Raw genomic sequence first — 23,556 nt, forward strand, 5'->3', positions numbered from 1 at the left:
TAAGAGCGCGCACCTCTATTGATGGCTCTATAAGATCGGATGGATAAAAGTGAATACGACATTTTCACAAAAGGATCCTTCACCATTTGCCAGTCTGACAAGTTTTGGTCTGGGTTGTGGTCAGACCTAACAATTGAGCAGAAGCTGATGCGATCCATGAAAACCTACGGTGGGTTGACCCAAGGAAGAGGAATCTCCGAAAGTGTTCTGGCAAGGTGGACAACAGGAATGGTGTTTATGTTGAACATTTGTGAAGAACTGGAAAGTTTTTGCAGCTTATCATGTCATACTGGAGAGCAGCATGTAGATATGAGACCTTCTCGAATCATCCGAGATAATAGTGATGTGGAAAAACCATAAAACTGGTTTGCTCTCCACCCTCCATTTCCCAAAACTGACAGTTTAATTTCTATCAGTAGTGGTTTACTGGCCGGTCCTGAAATTAATTGCCACACAGCCCAGAGAGTTGGAACGGAAGGAGTAATGAAAATTGTGGGTAAAATGTACGACAAGGTAGTAATAAAACGGAAAAATAAAGTTACCACGCTGGCATCGATCACCTCAACCGTTAAACTGCCGGACAAAAACAGAAGAGTGGCTGTGGATCCGCTCACAATTTTTCAGCGAGTGTGTATTGCAAAGAAATCTGAACAGGATTTACAGGATGACTTCAAGTATGAGTTGGCCCCGTTCCCGATGTCTCTGTTCAATGAACAAGGGATGCGCAAGGGCACAAAATCTATTCTGTGCTCTGCCTTCACTCCTCTTTCCAGCCACACGCCGATAGATGCCAGCACTCACGTCATTTTGGATGTTGGCTACCTCTTGCACAAGGTCGTGTGGCAGCGAAAAAGCACGGTTCGAGCACTTTTGGCGCGTTATACCACCTACGTCCGAAACCACTTTGGGAAGAACGTCTCCATCGTTTTTGACGGCTACCCCGAAGATGCTACCAAAAAAAAACACCAAAACAGCGGAACGACTCCGGCGCTACGCAGCTCATTCCAGCTACGAATTGAATTTTGATGAATCCACAGTAATTCGAATGGCTCAAGAGCATGTTTTGGGCAATGAAAACAATAAGAGACGCCTTATAACTCTTCTCTGTGACGCCTTTCAGAAGGAGGGAGTAGAAGTGGCTGTTGCCGAAGAAGATGCTGATCGAGAGATCGTCATGATGGCGTTATCAAAAAGAGCAGATGCCGATCGGGTCGTCATAGTGGGAGAAGATGTCGACCTGCTCGTTCTTCTCAATGGTTAAGGCGCTGAAGAGACAAACGTCTATCTTCAGAAGAGCACGAAGGGTGAAGCTGGTTGCTGTCACTACTCTACGACCTCCTACAACAACCAGGACTCCCGACAATTACCAGGAACGGTAATATTTACCCACGCGTTTGCCGGGTACGATACCACCTCAGCACCGTTTGGCCAAGGAAAGACCAAAATCAGCACACTTCTGAGCAAGAGTGAACCACTTGCTGACCAAGTGGAGGTCTTCCTTCGGCCAGACTCTACCCCACAAGCCGTGAGTGAAGCAGGCATCAAGTGCTTCGTGGCTCTATATGGGGGTGATTTCCTCAGGTATAAGACGTTTGTCACTTCAACAAACATAAACCTCGCCCGTTTGCCACCGACGGAAGATGCTGCAGGCCACCATGCAGCAAGGTGCTACCTCCAAGTGCAGAAGTGGCGGGGAGTCAACTTGAATCCCACTGAATGGGGGTGGAAGCTGTCTTCTCAAGGACTCACCCCCATCCCCACCACGATGGATCCCGCACCTCCTGCCCTTTTGCGAAAAATTTCGTGTAAATGCAATAAAGGATGCTCTGCGAGCTGCTCGTGTAGAAAGGCTGGGCTCCACTGCTCAGTCCTCCGTCAGTCATGCGGTGGCAAATTTTGCATTAACGTCCTGGATGTGGAGCTGAAATGCTCGGACGATGAAGATGACCCGACTACAGACTGGGCGCCTCTCCCAGCTAAGATAAAAAGAAAGACATGATTTGGCAACCAAGACACAATACTTACATGATTTATATTAGTTTTATTTTTTGTGTACATGTAATTTGTCCTTATTGTAGGTACCATGATGTTTGTACAAGCATTTTGGTATGTAGGTATATAAAACAATGTTTGAAGATGACGTAATTCCCGATAGATGTAATATCTTTTCTTTTTTTCATCAAAAATCTGTTAACTGTTTGATAAATAAAACCATAAAAAGACGCGAGAACAGTTTATTTGCATTTCACCCAAAATCCACTTATGACTGTTTTTGGTTATCTGCCATTTTTGAGAGAACCGTTTAGTCTACAGATATCTATCTAGTCTCAAATAAAAGCTTATTAAATTTACAACAACTTTATTTCATACAATATTTGACGTGAGATGCGTATTTTAGAAATTATTTTACGAAATAAGTGACCATTTCGAAAAAATTTCACTTTTTGGAAAAAATTGCCTATTTTTGAAGAACTGTATCTTGAAAACTAATGGCTGTGTATGGCTTGCTTTGGTGTCAAATTATAGAAAATTTAGTTTACTTTTAAAGTATTAATAACAATTACACCGATCAGACCCTTCCTTTACTGAGATATTGAGCAAAAACTGAAAAAAATCCGAAAATTTCCTGGTTTTTTAGGTCCACCGCCGCTCGCACAGCACTTTCGAAGTTGCAAAATTTTTTTTTTAATACTGGTTTAGGTCCTAACAACATATAAAAAATTCAGAATGACTGGACCTTTTGCAAGCACAACCCCCTTTTCATGTTTAACTTGACTGGACTAATTGAGGTGAGACAACAGGGGTTGTTGCTTTTCATCTTCATAATATTACGTTGTGACTAGACTTGTGCTTTGCTTATTTGGTACACATTAGTTTTTTTAAATATCTTATTATAAAAGTGATTCAGTGCAGTGCAGCGCCTTTACTTTCTTTATATATAATGACGAAACGGAAAATTACGGGAAAAAAATCAAAGAGGAGTATATCTTTGCAAGCAGCAAGGTATGTTTTTATGTCTTAGTCCAGTCCTGTTAATTTGAGAGGCGGATATGGGTACCGCTGCCCCGGGAACCATTCATTTGATAACCAACACCTCTGTCATAGGTAACCCTGAGAGGTTACCTATGACAGCTACTTTTGATGACTTAGCAGAGGTGCCCGGGTTCAATTGTCTGGAACTTGGCGGCGGATGCGTCTTTTCACCCACTGTTTGTCGGGGTCGGATTTGGAGACACTGGTTGAGGGAGATCTTTTTACCTCTCCTGCGGGACTCTCTCGACCCATCGCCTTGCACCGTAGTGGGAAGGGTGAATAAACATCTGTCACACCTGAACACATGACAGTTGATCACCCGACAGTTGGCCCCCCGAAACTTTTGTACTTATGCGTTGGTAATAGAATTTTCGTACATATTCACAATAAATATTTTTTTCAGGAATAATGCGTATGCGAAGAAACGACGAATTGAAGAACTGAATATTACTGAAGATGTGAATTTGGATATCCCTGTGTTCGATGTGAATTTTGACGTAGATTCACCTAAGTCGTACGAAATCGAACCTCAGTGGAAAGTTGGTTTGTCAAATACATATTCGAAAACTTCAAAACTGGCAGGCCATCAATCATCAATAAGCGTGGCAAGCACCCCTGTGGTAAATAATTACTCATTTTCATGACGCTTCATAAACATGCATTATTTCAGAATGTTTTCACACTGACAAATTATTTAGCTGGTTACTCCACAAACGTTACGATATGTCAATTAGTATGCGGCGCCGCCGACGGCGACTATGTTCATATCAAGAGTTGGATTATATTCATAATATCGTAATTCATACCTACAAAATATTTCATAGACACTACTGCCAACCAAAAAAAAATTAGTATTGCCATATAAAATAAATAATATCATCGTGTATAATTAATCCATATTAATATGTAAGTCAATGTATTATTTATAACAAATAATCAACATATAATTAAATAAAATAACCCGAATAACAAACAAATAGAATAAAATGTGATTAAACGTATTCCGTTTAGGTTAGGTTAGGTTAGAACATGGAAAATAGGTATTAGAATTAAATCACAAACCAGTGTATACAAACCTAGCGTAGCCCACATACTATTTGAAAACTGGGATGTAACTCTAAAGGGGACGCGAGCAGGCGTTATTAAAGGGGCATTTTTTGCTATAGAAAATCACAGTTAGATTAGGTTAGGTTATATAAATATATTATAGAATATCGAAATATATAGAATATCGAAACCATTTAAATACCCCCAATCCAATATAACATTAAACAACTCGTTGGTCAGAAGCAAATTGGAATATGGGAGTGTTATCTGGAACCCACATTATATAAAATATTCTAAAAGTATTGAAACTGTGCAAAAAAAAAATTCCTTAGACTGTTATCATTTAAACTTGGATTAAATGCCTCACTCAAATCTTATGAAGAACGACTACCAAACTTCAAATTTACAACATTGGAAAAAAGAAGACAATTTGAGGACTTAATAATAATTATGTTTATATAAAATTATTCATGATAAACTTCTTACCACTAATTGTCTGAGCAATATTCATATTAAAGTCCCTAATAGACATAATTTAAGGAGCCAAAATATATTCCATATTGATATATTTAATAACAATATTGCATATTTCAATCCACTATCTAGAATGTGTCGTCTGTACAATACAGTTGAATGCGACCTTATAGATATATTCGCAAACAGTCTCGCATATTTTAAAATACAAATTAACAATCTTCTACCATGATATGTTATGGAGAACAGTCAAGAGATATAATTGCTTTATTATTTTCTTTACTTTTCTTCCTTATCCTTTCTCTGTACATTTACTATTTTTTATATTTCATATTTAGTATTCATGTTTTATATTTCTTTTTAATTATTATTATATATGAATTTTTTTTTCTTTCACTACTAGCATCTCCGCCTAATATCAACTAAACCTTGTTTACGCATGATGTGGACATTTTTAATTGGGGTGTTAATATCTGTGCATATTCCCACCCAAATAATATAAATGTAATAATTGTTAACACTCTGTAAATGTTTCAAACAATAAATAAATATATTATTTATTTATATATATACGCCTAAAAAGGCTTTTACATAGAAGTGATACATGATTCAGTACAATAAGAGAATATGTATTATACAGGAGATATTGACAGTAAATAGATGTAATCCATTTTAAAGAAGGTAAAAAATACACACTTGTAAAATTGTGATTACAAGTATAATGAGAAAATGTTAAAATTTAATATTTTCAAGATTTTATTTTCTTTAATTGAATTAGTTCGTAGGTAGGTACTGTACCTAACCCGCACACTGGCTAGGTAAATAACTAGTTGTATCAGACCGGAAAATGTCACATTATTTTGTTTCTTTGAAATCTCGTGTGACATATCAGACTCAGACATATCGCGTAAGGCCTAGCGCGCACCACGATTGTATTTTTTGCGACACTATTTTAAAATCGTGCTATAATAAATCGCAAAAATAATACTGCGCGCATCGCGATGAAAAATTGCAATGAATTGTTCATTCTCAACATGGATTTTGTACAAATTGCTTGTATTGTTTTGCTTCTTCGGAAGAGGAGGAATAAAAGAACACATAAATACTGGACTCATCCTTTTACAGCAGAAAGATATGTTAAAGGTTTCTCTTATCTGAAATACAATGATCTTCGACAATATCCAAAAAAAATCTTTGGCTATTATCGAATGACGATTCAGACATTTGACAAACTATTAAGAATTGTTGGACCTCAAATTGCATACAATAATACTAGATGGCGGAATGCAATCTCAGCTGAAGAAAGGTTGTCAGGTAGCGATTTTAAATCGCAGTGCGCGCGTGTCCATATAACTTCAAATGCTATAATTTTATTTTGCGACAATCGCGTCGCGCGCTGTCGCTGAAAAATGTGACAAATCACAATTTTAAAATAGCAACTATTTATTTGTCGTATATGCGCGCACATACTTACTAACTCATACGTTGCATTTCTACGACAAAATTATCGTGGTACAGAAAATCGTGGTGCGCGCAATGCCTTAGTGACTTAATAAACGAAATTAAAATTAAAAGTGCGTATTTTTCCGTCTCCCCCGACATAATAAATCATGTTTTGAATTAATAAAGCTAAATCCATTTATTTGAAAGTGAAATATTGCGTATTTACCGTGAAGCGGAATTCGTAACCTTTACCGCTGATTTTTATTTGGTTCATGCTATATACCCAAAAGTTATTTAGTGCACCGCCTTTACACTCTCTACAATGACGAAGCGGAAATTGACTGGGAAACATTCGAAGAGAAACAAATGTTTGCAAGCAGCAAGGTATGTTCATAATGTTTATTTCAAATTTAATGTACTTTACATACGATTTTTATATTTTTTTTATATAGATCATATAGTTTAGAAGATATTTAACATAATTCATCTAGGCTTTGATCATTTTTCGCATTTCAAAAAACCGCGTTTATAATAGTTGTATGGCGGGAATCGTCATACCTCTATAGACCACCTTGTGCTCAAATTGTACAAATTTTAAACTACTTTTTAAAAATATACGGCTAAAACGAAATCAAGTGCCTACATTTTGCTATGACAGTTGATCCCCCGACAGTAGTTGCCCCCCCGTATTATAATTGTTATAAAATTACATTTTTTTAATCATTATTTACCAATTTCAAACCTAAAATCGACTTCAAAATTACCTTTAATAATAAGTTGTGATCGATACCAAACGAATTTATTTATAGTGTCAATTTTTTTGTACATTTGATAATAATAATAATATTTGGACGATTTATATAGCGCCGTTTTTGTGAAAAATCACGCTGTTATATTCTCAGCATAGGGACAACTAGTTTTATCCTTGATGCATTTAAGTAGTTAGGTATAGGTAGGTAGAGCGTTTCAACACTGATTACAACATTGGATAACATTTGTAATCCGAAATAGAGTTTTTGACCATTTTTTAAATAAATTTAGTTATAGTTATATTTTTCATGTATCTATCTTTATGTTTTTTTATGTACTTACTATTTTTTTCAGGGATAATGCGAAGAAGCGACGAATTGAAGCAGTAAACAATACTGATGATATGAATGTAGAAGCTGAAATTTGCCAAATTCCCAGCAGTTGAAATGAATTTTCATATTGGTTCACCGAAGACGTGCGAAATTGGACCTCAGTGGAAAGTTGTTTTTAATAAAGCATTACATATTATTTACTTAGGCACCATTGTTTTCTTCTATGATCCTTATTAAAAAAAGCTTACAAAAAGCATGTTTTTTTGTTATCCTTCAAAACATGCATTTTTTATTCTTGAATAGTCTTCAAGCACGTTTTTTTATTACGGTCAGAGCGCATTGATGTACCTACCTAGGTACCTACCTATTGTATTTTGTATGTCAGCGCTGAGCCTTCTGCAGTGGGAAAGTGTTTTAAAAAATCAAATATTGACATACAATATAAGTCAGTTATAATTAGTGACATCTTACGAATTTCAACAGAACTGTCTTTAAATGGCTAGTAAAACGTAGTTCCTCCGCTGGGGGGCATTGTTGTAGTTACGTTCTGAACAAGGTACCTATTATACTTGGCGTTAAACACGCGTGAAACTACGCGAGATTTCGTGTATATTGCGTCATGCTTGAAAGCAATAACAATGCCAAGCGCGGCAGCAGTGGTACCACACTGCGTTCGGGACCGCGAGAGAATTCTGACTCGCGTGCGTCCGAGGCCGAAGTGGATTGACTGCACTGCAGTGGATCACTGACTGGCCCTGCACGTGCAAGCCAAAGGCCAGGAAGCGGTGATTCCGTTTTGACCATCTGTTTAGTGCGTGGTGGGGGGTAAAAAATGTTGCTACAGGGTGATTGTACCTTTTAATGTATAGGGTGATTGTATTTCATAACAGTAGTTAACAAGCTAATTGTTTTTATAGCGTATTTATCAACAAAACACATTTTAAAATACAATATCATATGATTTGAATGTTTATCACAACATCAACATGCTATAACCCCCTCCCTTGAGCGCTGGCCCACTGTGGGACGTTGTGTAATTTTTGTTTTTAAAACTATTGAAAGTAAGTAGACAGTTTTTGCGTGTATCTTGTTGATTATTGTGTTTTATTTTTATTTTATTCGAATTTATAGATTTGTTTCGTTTTTCAGGATGATAAACGAGAGCGCGGAATAAACTTTACTAGGGATGAATGCGACAAGCTAGTGAACATTGTTCACCAGTATAAGCACATCCTAGAAAATAAAAAGAGTGACGCTGAGATATGGAAGGAGAAGGAGGCGGCCTGGAAGGATATCGAAACTAAATTCAATTCTTCGTCAACAGGTAATAATTACATTACAAATTATTTATATTTATCCGCCGGACAAACCTCCCCCATGCACCCGGTTTGGTCGTTTTTTAAGTAAATATACAGTATAGTGGGACACGGCTAAAAGACACATTTTATTTTTAAAATACTTTGTATTAGTTAAATAACAATGAGAAATCACTTTTCAGTAACCGAAAATGGAAAATAATTAATTTAAATAGCCATTTCGTTAACAAACCTATTTTAGGTTCTTAGATTCTAGTTTGAGTTAAATATGAGAGGAAAGAAATCTAAAACAAAGTTTCACATCAGTAACAGTAACGAAATAACCATCTGGCTAATTCATTCGCTCTTGGGAACAGCTCATAAATATCGTTGTCATGGTGAGAATATGATTTAAACTGTGTTAGAAATAGTAAAAACACCACACTTTATATTCAAATCTATTTAACCACAAAAGAATTCAAATGTACACCTCTGTGAATCTAAAGGTTGCAATTTGAGATAAATTTCATGTCAAACAAAAAATAAAGACGCAACAATAATGTCTATAATACATTTGTCTAGTAAAAGTCATTATCGTTAATTTTTGTTCAGTGTTTGGACAAAAAAACATAACTTGAACTTTTTTTGTTTCGATAGAAAATTTTATGTTTATATCTAACTATCTGTACCCCGCCTGTCTGTGCAGATGGAGTAACAATAGTGCGTGTTGCTTTTACATCCAACAGATGGCGCTGTTTGTAAAATTGTAAAAAGCATGTTTTACCTATAACAGGTCACATCTATATAATATAGGTAAACATATAATAATACATGCGTAATGGAATGCAACGTTGTGTCAAAATTTCAAAGTAATCGATAAAAAACTTTCAAAGACTCAAGATTTTGAACAAACATTTAAATTTTTATTTATATACCTACATAGTAATACCATTTGAAAGCGTATTTTATCTCCTTTCGAAAAAGGTTTTTACTTTTAAGAAACATTCAGAAATATTCCATTTATTCACACTTCTTTTTGCTAAGTGGAAATACTCCTACCTTCTGACAGAATACCTATGCCAAATGCCAAAGGCCTGGGAGCTCAATTCATTATTTTCCATTTTCAGTTACTGAAATAGTTATTTCTCAATTTTATCTAACTGATTCAAGGTATTTAAAAAAAAATTAACCTGTAACTCTATCTCACTTTTCTGTGTATTTACCGAAACCCAAACCTAGAACCTAAAAACAGATTTTTCAAAATATGTTCTTTGTTTGGGTTTAATCAATAAAAAAGTAGATATGATTTGAGATTATTTTTTTTTAACATTATTTCTGGCTTTCACCCTTCAAGGGTGTTCTTGGCCATCATTTAAAATTATTGAGAAATGAAAGGTGAATTTAAATATTAATTTTATTTAAATGGGCAAATTTCAAAATTATAATGAAAATTGGAGTCGAGTTCAGACTTAGAAGAGATGAGATGTTGAATGGAGGGGAGGCAATTTTAGATAAGGCTTGATAGAAGAGAGGATATTTGTTTAGAGAGGGACAACCAAAAAATATGTGATCTAAAGTTCCCACTTCTAGACCACAGAATGTACAATCTGAGGAGTCAACGACGTGAATTTTAAAAAGATGGGAAGGAACGGAACAATGTCCGATCCTCATTCGAATGAGTGAAGAAATTTCTTTTTTGGAAAAATGAGGGAATTGCTGAAACCACGGTTTTGATGGAATAGTCCTTTGTATTGAAGCATAGCAGGCTCCCTTGGATTGACTAGCAATGTGCCAATACTCCGACCAAACATTGCGGGATCTATCTTTGATGATGGAAAAAATGTCAGATAGGGGAATGTGGTTTACGAGGGTAACAACAGGGTTGGACGCTCCTTGTTTTGCCAAGGCATCCGCAGTATCATTACCCATGATACCAACATGTCCAGGAATCCAAATCAGAGTTACAGTTTTACCAGAGCTTTGAATGGAGGCTATCATCTCTCGAATAAGGCATACAAAGTGGTCATCAGGATGAAGAAGAGGACTGGATTTAAGTTTTTGGAGGGAACTGAGAGAGTCAGAGAGAACGAGGGAATGTTCAAAATTATTTTTGATTATATATTTGAGAGATTCTATTATTGCAATGCACTCGGCTGAAAATATTGAAAATTGATTTGAAATTGAATGAAATATTCTGTCATTAGAATTATTGTGGTAAACGTTAATACCTATACCACAGTTAGAAGAGTCGGGAGATTTGGATACATCAGTAAATAAAAGAGAAAAGTTGGGCCGTTTAGATGAAATAATGTCATTGAACATATTATTGACAGTTCGGGCCGGGAGATTGGAATGACTTTTAAGGATTCCGATCCCTTCTAATATTGTTGGGGATAGGGTGACGTGACTATATTTTAATTTGTATAAGGGAATTAGATCATTTTGGATGATGTGAAGCTCTGAGAGAGACTTAAATTTTTTACAGATGTCAGGAAGAGGTTTAGTTGAAGCTCTGATTGTAGATGAATGGGTTGAGTCAATGAACAATGAGACGCTGGGGATAACCTGATGACATTTAGAATTTAAACATTTAAGAACAAATTTGTCAGCAAATAGTTGACGCCTTAAATAAAGAGGAGGATCAGAACATTCTACTTGAAGGGAATTGATGGGTGACGATTGCATCGCTCCAGTTATAATTCGCAAAGATTTGGATTGAATTTTGTCTAATTTATCAAGTACATTTTTTGAGGCAGTACTAAAAAGAGGGCAGGCATAATCGAGATGGCTTCGAATAAGTGCGTTGTAAAGCAACTTAATGCAAGTAGGGTGAGCTCCCCACCAAACGCCAGATAATGATCTGATGATATTTAAATTATTTTCGCCTTTAGTAACTAAATTATTAATATGGGAAGACCATTTAAGTTTCCTATCAAATGTTACTCCCAAAAATTTTACTTCAGAAGCGTTGGGGATTGGAGAATTTTTAAATAAAATTTGAACGGGGGGGTTTTTATGGCGGTTTGAGAAGGTGACACACTGAGTCTTTTGGATTGAAAGTTCAAAACCATTTAAGGTGAGCCATGTGCAAAGGGCATTCATGGCTTCGTTAAGATATTTAACGGCGAGAGGGATGATTTTGGATGATAAGAAGAAAGCTATGTCATCTGCGAACTCAATAACTTTTACTTGTGGGGGAATAGTGACATGCATATCATATGTGTATATATTATACAGTAAGGGGGACAATACATCGCCTTGTGGTAAACCCTTCCAAATAGACCTACTTTGAAGAGAAATATCTGGAAGTTCAATGAAAAATTTTCTATCTAGAAATAGATTAATAATAGATTGGACAAACATGGGGGGAAGGCCAAGGCCTAGAAGTTTTTTTTTCAGGATTGGGATTGAAACATTGTCAAAGGCGCCTTCTATATCTATAAAGACGGCAAGACAAACTTCCTGTTTAGAAATTGATAAATTAATATCAGTGCTGATGATGGCAAGGTTATCTTGAGTGGATTTTTTTTTCCTAAATCCAAATTGAGATGGAGAGAGAGTTTACTCTCGACAAAAAATTCTAATCGGTTTTTAATTAATTTTTCATAAAGTTTACTGAGGGTGGATGAAAGAGCGATTGGCCTGTAGTTGGATCCAGAATTTGGTGATTTGTTTGTTTTTAAAATAGAGATGATTATTTGAGAACTCCAGTCATCAGGCATTATACCAGTCTGGAAGATTTTGTTTAAGATGCTTAAAAAGTGGTTTAGAACATTATCATTACTATTTTTGATTATGCTGTATGGTATACCATCTCTGCCTGGAGATGAGTCCTTGACTATTGATAAACAATTTTTTAGCTCAATTAAGGTGAATGGAGAGTCTAGCCAATGATTAGACATAGGAGTATTATAGATTGGCGTTATTTCATCTAAGTTAGGTACAGAAGGGGGGGCAATTTTGTCCAAGAATTCATCTATCCATTTAGAATGAGACGCTCGAGGAGATGGTGAACTGAAGGAGGATCGAAATCTTCGGATCATAGACCAAACTTCCGAAATTGGAGTGTTCGGAGATACTGAACTGCAGAAGTTGTACCACCCAGATCTTTTTTTTGACCTCAATACCCTTTTGGCATTGGATTCAGCGTTTTTGTATATAAGATAGTTCTCCATAGTCATATTGTGACGATAGGAAAGAGATTTAGCTTTCCGAATTCTTACTACTTTGGAACATTCCTCATCCCACCAGGGAGTTGGAGGGAGTTTTTTTAAAAGATATTTAGTTTTAGGGGGAGGATTTGATTTCTTTATTGCAGTTATGAGCATTGATTTGAAGTTATTATAATCATCTTTGACGGAAAATATATCGGTGGCGGGTAAATTTAGTAGGAACTTGTCCATATGAGAGTTAAATTCATCCCATTTGGTGTGTTTCGTTTTAATCTTTGTCGAAATATGAGACTTGTCCGATTGGAAAGAAGTTTGATAAGTAATGGTGATCGGGAAATGATCACTGGAGCAAGGGTCGGGGGACACCACCCACGAGGAGAGAGAAGCCAGACTAGTAGAACATATCGAGAGATCCACTGCACTGGGGTTTGTGCTGGGGCGTGAGATCCTAGTAGGAGATCCGTCATTCAAAAGGAAAAGGTTGGATTGATCTAGGAAATCCATCACACTTCTATCATCTCGGTCGGAGAAAGCAGAACCCCAGACTGGGGAATGGGCATTAAAATCGCCTAATATAAAGAAAGGAGGGCTTAGTTGACTTACAATTTGCAACCAAAGTTGTTTATTGAAGTGGGCTGTTGGGGGAAGATAGACTGAAATAAAGGATGTGTCCTTTATTTTAGCTGCAACCATTTGGAAGTCAGCATTGGGTGTTTTGATATTATTTATTGGGGAAAATGATATGAATTTCTTAATAAAAAGGGCAGCACCGCCGCCCGAACCTTCCGGGCGGTCGTCGCGGAGACAGGAATACCCTCCCACATTAAAGTGGGTGGATGGAGTAAACCAAGTCTCCGGGATAGCAGCCAAAGAAATAAAGTTGGAATTTAATAGGTTAAGGAGATCAGATTTGTTAGAAATAGCACTTCGGCTATTCCACTGAAGTATTTTGAAATCTTGAAGAGTCATTTTGAATAAATGATTTTAATGTGGAAATAATAGTAGCAGCGTTGGACGGTAGATTAGTTTGAGAAGAAATAAGGTCAATTAGAAGCATAATGAGAGTTTGGATAAATGAAGAATTGTCTTGGGAGAGTTTTTCAGAAAGCTTTAGAGAGTTCATTGAGGACGGATTATAATTATTTGCACACCCATTTGTGGCATTTGAAAGAGATGAACCATTGGGATTTAAGAGCAGTGAGTTGTGTTGTTGCTGATCGTATCCAGGAGCCGGTTTAGAGATAGCGTTTTTGTATGTGAATTTAGTTGAACGAGAAGAAGTTGTTGTAGAAGAGGGAAGAGGGTTGGATGAGGAGTTGCTGGATAAAGCATCAGCAAATGATTTTTTGACAGGCGGGAATAGTTTAGAAGCCTGCAGAAAAGACAAGTTCTGAGAGGCCATAGAAATTTTAATATTTTTTTGGCGAGATTGTTCTGGGCAAGAAGTGTTGATAGCTGTATGTGAGCCTGAGCAGTTAAAACATTTGGGTGAGGAGGAAGAAGGACATTGGTCAGCTGCGTGGTTTTCTCCACATTTAAAACATCTGGGTTGAGATCTGCATGCAGCTTTGGTATGACCAAAACGCCAGCAATTGAAACATTGAGTGGTGGGATAAGTATACATTTAAACTGGTAATGAGTTGAAGAATAAATATATATGGGAGGGAAGAGATTGACCTTCAAAGGTGATAACTACAGATTGGGAGGGCTTCCAGGAAATTATACCCTCAGAGGAGTCCTTGTAATTTAGCCTCCTGGCTTTTATGGGATTGCCAATGTGTTGGGGGGTTGAAAGTGAAGACAGAATTTCTTCGATGGACAGATCGGTCGAGATACCTCTGACCAGGCCCATGCGAGTGACATTGAAAGTAGGGATATATGCCTTGAACTTTGAATTAGATGAAATGAAGATATTTTTGATGAAACTGTTGGCAGCTGACCCTGAGAGGAATTCGACGGAGATTCGGAAGCGACCCTCGGCTTTTACACCTCCAGGTTTGATTGAAAGATTCTTGCTATTTGATAGGAATTTGCCAAATTCAAGAGGGTGGATGGTTTTTCCTTGCTCAGTTTTTTGGGCGTATACTGTGAATGGGCCACGGGAATGAGGAGAATAAAAGTTTGTTGGAGGAAGTTGAGAAAGTGCTGGTGGGGACTGTGAAGTCGAAGGAGAGTCAAGTTTTATTGGGGAAGAAGGAGTAAATTTCCTTTTTTTGGTAGAAGTCAAAATGACAGAATCACTGTCAGAAATTTCTCCATTTTCCCCGTCTGGGGGGTCTGGAGAGGGATCTGGGGGCTTTGTAGGGGGTCCAGGAGGGGAATTTTCCTCCATTATTCACAACAGTAAACAACTACAATAATAGTATGGAAAATGACAGAAGTAAAAAAAGTTTATAAATATCTGGAAATCAGCAGCTAAAAGTGACTCCTGGAAGATCAGGAGGGAGAAGAAACCTCAAGGCACAACACACTACACTTTTTTTTGCCAGAAAACAAAAAAGAATGGTAAAAATTTAATTTTAGATAGAGCAAAACAAAACAACTGATGACAGCCAAATGTTATTGTTGCAATTCATGATTTGAGATTATCACAGCCAAAAAACGTATTATCGTGATTTATTTTTGAAACATGCCGTGTTGCGCTTCCTCCTTCTTTAGCCAACATTTCATACGGCATTACAGTGTCCATCATCAGATGTGGCTTTTATCATTAATTTACTGTAGGTTATCGGGTAAAATTAAACCTGCAACTACCATTATTGATTGGCATTTTTTTTCTAAACAGTTTTAGAAAAAATAAATTTTTATACAAAATAATTACAATGAGAAAGAACTCTTTCAGTTGTCGGAGATGGAAAATATTGCAATTTCGTTCAAATCAAAATTCATTTTTACGTCTTTAGTATCTGACGTTTTTATATGTAGGCTCTCGAAGGCTAAGCGAGGCATCGAGGGTTGTATTGCTATTATATGTCTATGGTTTTCAACTGTTAAATCTTTGAAGTTTTTATCATTAATTTTTCATTAATCAGCAGCCTTTAGGCCTTCCAAGACCCTTAAATACATGTTTGACGGGCTGAAGAGGTCAGTCAGGCAGAAGATGGACCTCATCTGGAAGGACCTGCACCAGACCGATGGGGGGCCTAGCAGCGCCGTTCCCTTGGACGCCACAGAGGTCATGATAAAAGATATAATCTGCCTGAGCACCCAAGGAACCACCAACAGCTTTGACAACGATGCTTCAACACTAGGTAAGATTATCATACTTTGTCCCTATCGTTAGTAGATAGAGAATTTCCATGAAGCCACATTAATACAGTTAGTATTAAATATATGATGTCATGACAGTGTGTGATCTTATACCGTCAACCAATACATATATCGAGGGCTAACACAATACATACATATATTAATTAGTTAACTACCCATAACTGCTTCTTGTGTTTTGTGTTCGCATATAATTATTATTAACATAAGTTCACATTTAAATGCCTAAATGTGTAATTAATAGTTGCTATAATTCATCAAATTAATATAGGAAAAGAAATGGCTTATCTTTCCATCGGTAAACAAATCTTATTATTTTTGTCATAATTATTCTCACGGGGTGAGTACACGAACATCTTGCAACCCCCACGTGATAATTATTAATGTATTCGTTGTCTAGCGTTGACTCTTTATGTTGTCTCTTTATGTTAATCTTATATTATATATAATGTAAAGTAGGTTAGTTTTCAATAAGGCTATCCTGAAAAAGGTTGAGTAACCGAAAGTAGTTGACACATTTTATTAATTCTAACAAAGTGGTTAAAAACAAAATTACTTTTCATTTAATGATAATGTCAAGTCACAAATTGATTGCTTCTCTAAATAGCATAAAATAAAGTCACTATTCGCGTCTGTCTGTTTGTGCGCTTAGTTCTTCTAAATTATACAACGGATTTTATAGGGTTTTCACTATTATTTAGAGAATTTCTTCCGGAAGGTTTATATATACAATACATTGTTATTATATTTATTGAAAGTAGAGAAAAGTCGAGCAACACCGGGTACACGTCAGCTAGTTCTTTAATAATTATATACCATTCTATATAAATACATACTTTGGTAAATTAAAAAAAAACCTATGCACAATAATAAAAATGTTTGCCGTATGCTGTTTTTGGTTCTATAGGACCTATACAAAATTCAAAAAATACTAAAATTTATTAATTCTTTTCCTGATTCAGCAAATAGAAGTGGTCTTAAGTATTGGTTTGTTGAGGGCTTTGTGTCCATATTACAATAACACCTCTGACACAAATTCTCCGTGGTTTCATTTACGACTTTGAACGCTTGTACAACAAATTTACACCAAGTTGGATTGTTAAGTTCATCTCCATATCTTGTGACGCGCGCTGTTCGGGCTTCTCTTATTGGCCGAGTAATGAGCAAACTACATTATGGGATTTGAAGAATAATTTTTATATTGTAGGGAACATGTATTTCTTATCATGGCTTTCTAAGCGAGGCGGCGGAATTCGATGGAGAGTTATATTGTGAAATTACTCCTAGGTGGGGTTATTTTTAAAATGAAATTAACTACACGGGGCAAATCTAGTATAATACATCAATGCTTGTAATTCATTATATTATATATGCTCTTATATGGCAGACAGGGTATTTTACTCACCGATCGGTTCAGCTGAATTAATCAAACATTAATACTATTATATAGTTCTGAACACAAGACTATTGTTTTAAATAGTCGTTTCCTGCACTATTTTCATGTATAATTTCGTAAATATTTTTTATATATGTATGTAAAAGTCTTAATAGGCGTGAAATAAATAATTAACTAACCATCACGCCGTGTCATGGTAGGCAGAGAGGACGGACTGCCAAACAACTCGGTCTTGGCACACTCTCCTTGCCTCATTTATTGTCTCATACATACTCTTCTGTTATTCTGAACATTAAAAGTTCATTAATATTATGTAGCAACGTTTCATCCCTTGTTATTATTACTCATAGATAACCCGAATGAGATCACACTGAGCACGGAAGATGAGTACTTGGAAGTGTTGATAAAACAGGAAGATGACCTGTGTCTCGATAGCCAGCCGTTCACCTCCACAGCTACTGAACACACAGTCTCCGCTACAGAGGTCCCTGCTCTAGAAGACCTCGCTCCAGAAGACCCTTCCTCAGACCGGCAGTCGGTGTCCGGTGTAGGGCAGCGGGCAGTGCCTGAAGCAAGCCGCCGTCTCACAGAAGAGAGGAGAGAACTCCTCAGTCTCCATAGGGCCCTCATGCTTGAGGAATACACCAATAAAAGGAAACTCAATGAAGAACGGAGGGAATTCTTGAATCTGCAGAAGACCCTTATAGTTGAGGAATACGACGATAAGAGAAGATTGAGGAAACTAGAAGAGGAATACCTAAAATCGAAATTAAAAAAGTTGCAAGAATAAAAATGAATAATGGAGTTTAATTGAAATGAAATGCCGTTTTACCTTCAGTCTGTTTATTTTACAAGTAGAGTCTTGATCACAAATGACAAACATACCAATATCAACCGTCAAACGGCCATTATGTTCAACATTTTAAATTGCTGCTATTATCGAAATGACAAACACCTATTTCTTTAAGTTTCTCGGTTTTGTGCATTTCAGATTGTAGAATGCAACTGAGACTTGTGGATTAAAGTGGACATTATTTATTTAGTTTAATTGTGAGAAAAGTGTTGTAAATTTATGAACTGATAACCGTGTGCGTGAGAAATAATATAAAACTTTGTTAATCTTTAACCCAAAATGGCAAACAGACAAGAAGTGGTGTATAGGATGTACTGTACTTCTCAGTGAGTGCATGGGGATTGTCTTCAGATGTAAAATAGGTTAAATCTGAAGTATTTACTATTTATTTAGTTTATCGATGCAAGAGTGAATATCTACTAGCCACAGGCGGCTGACCCGTTCCGAGGATAGAAGTTGTCTGATCGTGTTCAGACTGTTCACAAGTCGAGCGAGCCGCATTCTAGGTATTCGGCTTTACTCGGAACTCTTCGTAAACCCGAATGCACATCTCCTATCAGATTGTTCCGACATTAAATAGAACTATGTATTTCTAATAAGTCTTTGGGATTTTACATGAAATTAGAATTGCATAGGTAATAAGGAGCCCTTATGTGCGTGTGTAAAACAGCAATGGATGTTAAATAAAAGTATAGAACATAATGTGTAAATAACAAAGCAAAATGAGATTCTGTTTAAGTAATACAATATCGGAATGCCAAAAATATGTATATACCTATGTATAAAGAAGTATATGTAACTAAATTAAGATAAAGATTAGGTACACAGTAAATGAAGTATATTCATGTCGAAAAGATGTCTAAATGTGAATCACGTAAGTATTAACCCCTTCAGGCCTCTGGCATATTGACCATAATTTTTCTTAAAAAAGCTGTCAGAAGGTCGGAAAATTCTAGTGTATTTCCGCTTTCCAATAAAAACCAAATAAATGGAATATTTCTTAACTTATCCCAATACTAAATACTGTTTTTGAAAGGTGATGAAATTTTATTGCCAGATATAAACATAATTTTCGAAACATAAAAAAAAAATTAATGCAAACATAAAAAAATTTAAATGGCTCACCTTAGTTTTTTCCGTCTAAACACCAAACTAAAATTACGGATAATGGAAAAAACCCATTTTATTAGACAAATGTATTATGTATAAACATTACTGTCACATCACTTTTTTGAAATTGAATATAAAAATAATTTATAAAAAATTCACAAAGTTTCATAAATTTTTCTCGAATTGCAATCAGTACTTTTGATTTCATAGAGGTGCGATTTTTAATTCTTTCGTATTATGTAATAAATGTAAAGAATGTATAGTATGTACTATGCAACTCTACTATAATCAATTTGAAATAATGTTTACAAAGGAAACATGTTTCTATTCATATGGAGACATATAATATTCGGGAGCCAGTTTACTGCCGTTCCAAGGAAAAAAGCAGTAACTAGCCACAAATTCAAAAACCAGTTTTGAATGACATCTGGTGAATAATTTTGTTATCTTTCTAAATAACTTACTCAAAAAGCAGTATACTTGAAAATACAGCTAAAAACTGTTAGTAAAAATGGACATTTATGAAGATCACAGTCACAATCATAAAACTAAAAACACAACCACAAAAAATCATGTCAGAACCTCATACACAAATACAAAACTACACAACACAAAACTGTATGACCATCTTTCCCGTTTATTCGCAAAGTATGCCATGTTACAGAAAGAGATGTTTAGTTATTACATTGTACAAACTCTAAAAAACACGGTCAGATTTCGTTCAACCAATCATCAGCTTTTAAATCACTTTTCTACAACGATTTATTAATTCTGAGAGTAAATATATAGAATTATATATGTATATTTAGAATCGGTGTTTTTTGGTTTACATGAACATACTTTTCAAAAGTCAAAATATATTTTACTCAACTTCCTTATTATTTGTGTATAAAATTTAAAAACATCCATAAAAAAATATTAAGTGCCTACTACTCTAGCGACTTGAAACAATTCCTATATTGACAAATACATTTATGGCTTTGAAAAAGGGATGTGTAACTATAAATTGAAGAAAGTAATTTTAAGTATGTAAATAGTCTTCAATGATTGTATCCTTGTAAAATAAATTATGAATAAATAGAAGACAGATGAAAAAGTAATAAAATTCGATTGATTAATTTATTTATTAATTCTACAAAAATGACAAAAGCAAATAAATGAATAAATTTTTAACTTTTATATGGAATTAATAGTTCCACTAATTTATTGTAAACAAGAGAAGGGGCATCATTTGCCCACAAGAAATCCAAATGATTAAATTCTTTCATCCTCACTTGGTAATATTCAATGGGATTCTTGAGCTGCCGGTATATATTCTTCATATCTGCTGAACCCGCCAGCCAGTCATTGTCGGCGCAAAACAGGGCAATTGGCAGCGTTATATTATTCATTCTATATTGTGGAGGAGTATCTTGTCCATAAACTTTCATATTAGTTCGAGCACCATAATCGAATCGCTGAAATTTTCCCCCGTCTCTTATCTCTTGAGCAAAATGAATAACAGTTCTAGTAGAAGTTCCTGCTGGAGTATGATTCAATATCACAGGGAAGGATTTCTTATTAAATTCCTTTTCATCAAATCCGGCCAGCAAAAACAAAACGTTTAGACACACTTCTGCCGTGTAATGATTTATCTCACAAACCTTATCACCCAACCAACGTATTATGAAGTTTTGAGGAAGAAATTCGTTACCACCAAAGTTTTCAATTATCCATTCTAAATCGTTTGACCATGGAGCCAAATATCTGATGGGACTCCGGACGGCTGTCGTATACGTGACCGGGGCCATTAAAAAAGCCGCTTTCAATTTATTGTTATATTCTGGACGTGTCGACAATAATGCAAATAGAGTTGTCGTTCCCATAGAGTGACCGACGTACAGCAATTGTTGGGTCTTTTTGAATCTATTAATATAGTCAATCATGGCCGGAAGATCATAAACAGCTGATTCATGCCATGTAAAATTCCAGAAGTCAGGATCTTTTGTAGAAAGGCTGACATGAGCACGACAATATGTATTTCCTCTGAAGTTTCCAAGCCATACGTCATAGCCCGCTTCAGATAAGATGTAGGCTAAGCCTTTATCTGCGCCGATGGTGACAAAGTTTGAAGAACTTCCGAGGAGTCCATGCTGCAGAAAGATAGCTGGGCGATATGTCGTGTCGGAGAAATTCTTAGAGTGTGGTATACGGTGCATTGTCAGCAAATAACCATCTTCTGTTCTCACGGTATGAGACTCCGCCGGGAAGCCATTCTTTGCAATTAGTTGAACTGTATCTAAAAATGCATCAGGAACATAATCTCCAATCTTATTTGATTTGTCAATACTATTGATTTCCCCATCACCCAACTCATTTGTATTGTAAACGAGGGTATCTGTATCACCTGATAAACCATTATCTTTAGTTTGTTTTGTTGATTGAACAAAAGCAAGAGCATTCACTTCATTAACATTATCACTGGACACCATTGTGTTGTTATCCAAACCGAGTTGAATAGGTTCTACATTGTTTACAAAAATTTGTGCATTTATAGAAAATAAATTGAATAAGAAAAATACACTTGATGAATTCCACATTGTATCAAATGTGATTACAAAGACGTATTGCCGTGCAGAGTGTTCCAAACTTGACTAATCCTCACAGTCAGTGATTCACAAATTAGTGACAACTTTGACCCCTTTGACCCTATCAGCAGATCTACTTGATAAACACTAAGTACTGGGTCCAATAAGAGTCATAATGATTATGTATGATACATATTGCCATTTCCACAGAATTTGGACATTATGACAATATTATATATTATTATTGATGATGCAATGATATTTTGTTTAACCCCTATGAGATGGGGGAAATTTAGTAAATTTCTCAAATCCAAATATAACATTGAAAATTATATTCGAAATAATAGGCACACTTCTAGAATATCATTTTTTTAGTTTGGAATTTCCATTGACAGTTATAACGAAATACATTCAAAACATTTCAAACTTAGCTATACACAGCAGTGCACCACAAGGTAGTCATAATTTCACTGTACTGCAAATGTAGCCAGCCGCACTATAGGAGTTAAGGAATGAATCAATGAATTCTAATCCACTTAATAGTTAAGTTTTAAAAATAGAGGTCCTCATTATTTGTGAATTATTTAAAATATGGATAAATATATAATACCTAAGTACACATTCAATTTTAAAAGTTCAAGACAATGCTCAAGTACAATGATATAATAATAATAAATATTTGTCCATTTTAGGGCTCCAATCCAATAGTGAAGAAAATAGATATCATTAGCTAGACTAAAGCCCCCCATTTGGGACCTGAAGATTGTATCATCATGGCTGGAGAAAATTTTGCGTGAACATATCAAGGTGATCAGCCACAATCCTGCTTTTGAGTCTACAAACTCACACTGCTCCATTGAACAGTGAGGGCATTAGTCAGTTCGATGCCAAGACAGATTTGGCAGAATGGCAGCAATCAGGGTGGACACTGGCTCGCTCGGAGTCTACAAACTCACACTGCTCCATTGAACAGTGAGGGCATTAGTCAGTTCGATGCCAAGACAGATTTGGCAGAATGGCAGCAATCAGGGTGGACACTGGCTCGCTCGGAGTCTACAAACTCACACTGCTCCATTGAACAGTGAGGGCATTAGTCAGTTCGATGCCAAGACAGATTTGGCAGAATGGCAGCAATCAGGGTGGACACTGGCTCGCTCGGAGTCTACAAACTCACACTGCTCCATTGAACAGTGAGGGCATTAGTCAGTTCGATGCCAAGACAGATTTGGCAGAATGGCAGCAATCAGGGTGGACACTGGCTCGCTCGGAGTCTACAAACTCACACTGCTCCATTGAACAGTGAGGGCATTAGTCAGTTCGATGCCAAGACAGATTTGGCAGAATGGCAGCAATCAGGGTGGACACTGGCTCGCTCGGAGTCTACAAACTCACACTGCTCCATTGAACAGTGAGGGCATTAGTCAGTTCGATGCCAAGACAGATTTGGCAGAATGGCAGCAATCAGGGTGGACACTGGCTCGCTCGGAGTCTACAAACTCACACTGCTCCATTGAACAGTGAGGGCATTAGTCAGTTCGATGCCAAGACAGATTTGGCAGAATGGCAGCAATCAGGGTGGACACTGGCTCGCTCGGAGTCTACAAACTCACACTGCTCCATTGAACAGTGAGGGCATTAGTCAGTTCGATGCCAAGACAGATTTGGCAGAATGGCAGCAATCAGGGTGGACACTGGCTCGCTCGGAGTCTACAAACTCACACTGCTCCATTGAACAGTGAGGGCATTAGTCAGTTCGATGCCAAGACAGATTTGGCAGAATGGCAGCAATCAGGGTGGACACTGGCTCGCTCGGAGTC

At 36.4% G+C, this 23,556-nt stretch overlaps 1 protein-coding gene and 1 pseudogene across 2 annotated transcripts; one reads left to right on the forward strand and one right to left on the reverse strand.

Annotated features, from left to right (window-relative positions):
• The first annotated feature begins 2,824 nt into the window (after window positions 1-2,824).
• Window positions 2,825-20,232, forward strand: LOC149413844 (uncharacterized). 2 transcript variants are annotated; one of them, XM_089644812.1, is made up of 5 exons: window positions 2,825-3,003; window positions 3,437-3,653; window positions 8,229-8,403; window positions 15,579-15,797; window positions 17,560-20,232. In XM_089644812.1, exons 1-5 carry the CDS (start codon window positions 2,942-2,944, stop codon window positions 17,997-17,999), a joined length of 1,113 nt encoding a protein of 370 aa, XP_089500938.1. In that variant the 5' UTR covers window positions 2,825-2,941; the 3' UTR covers window positions 18,000-20,232. The 2 variants fall into 2 exon arrangements, with proteins under 2 accessions (XP_089500938.1, XP_089500939.1); XM_089644813.1 differs by having other exon boundaries at window positions 15,582-15,797.
• A 45-nt stretch (window positions 20,233-20,277) lies between these two features.
• Window positions 20,278-21,875, reverse strand: LOC149413845 (lipase 3 pseudogene; annotated as a pseudogene).
• Between the last annotated feature and the right edge of the window lie 1,681 nt (window positions 21,876-23,556).

Source organism: Hesperophylax consimilis, chromosome 21 (assembly GCF_061612785.1).
Source record: "Hesperophylax consimilis isolate HC1 chromosome 21, BYU_Hcon_1.0, whole genome shotgun sequence".
Classification (NCBI taxonomy): Eukaryota; Metazoa; Arthropoda; class Insecta; order Trichoptera; family Limnephilidae; genus Hesperophylax; species Hesperophylax consimilis.

Excerpts from the sequence above, each read along its gene's own strand:
- LOC149413844 (XM_089644812.1), top strand. The coding sequence starts at position 2,942 with ATGACGAAACGGAAAATTACGGGAAAAAAATCAAAGAGGAGTATATCT. Across the intron at positions 3,004-3,436 it reads ATATCTTTGCAAGCAGCAAG|GAATAATGCGTATGCGAAGA; the intron begins GTATGTTTTTAT and ends TATTTTTTTCAG. Across the intron at positions 8,404-15,578 it reads ATTCAATTCTTCGTCAACAG|CAGCCTTTAGGCCTTCCAAG; the intron begins GTAATAATTACA and ends TTCATTAATCAG.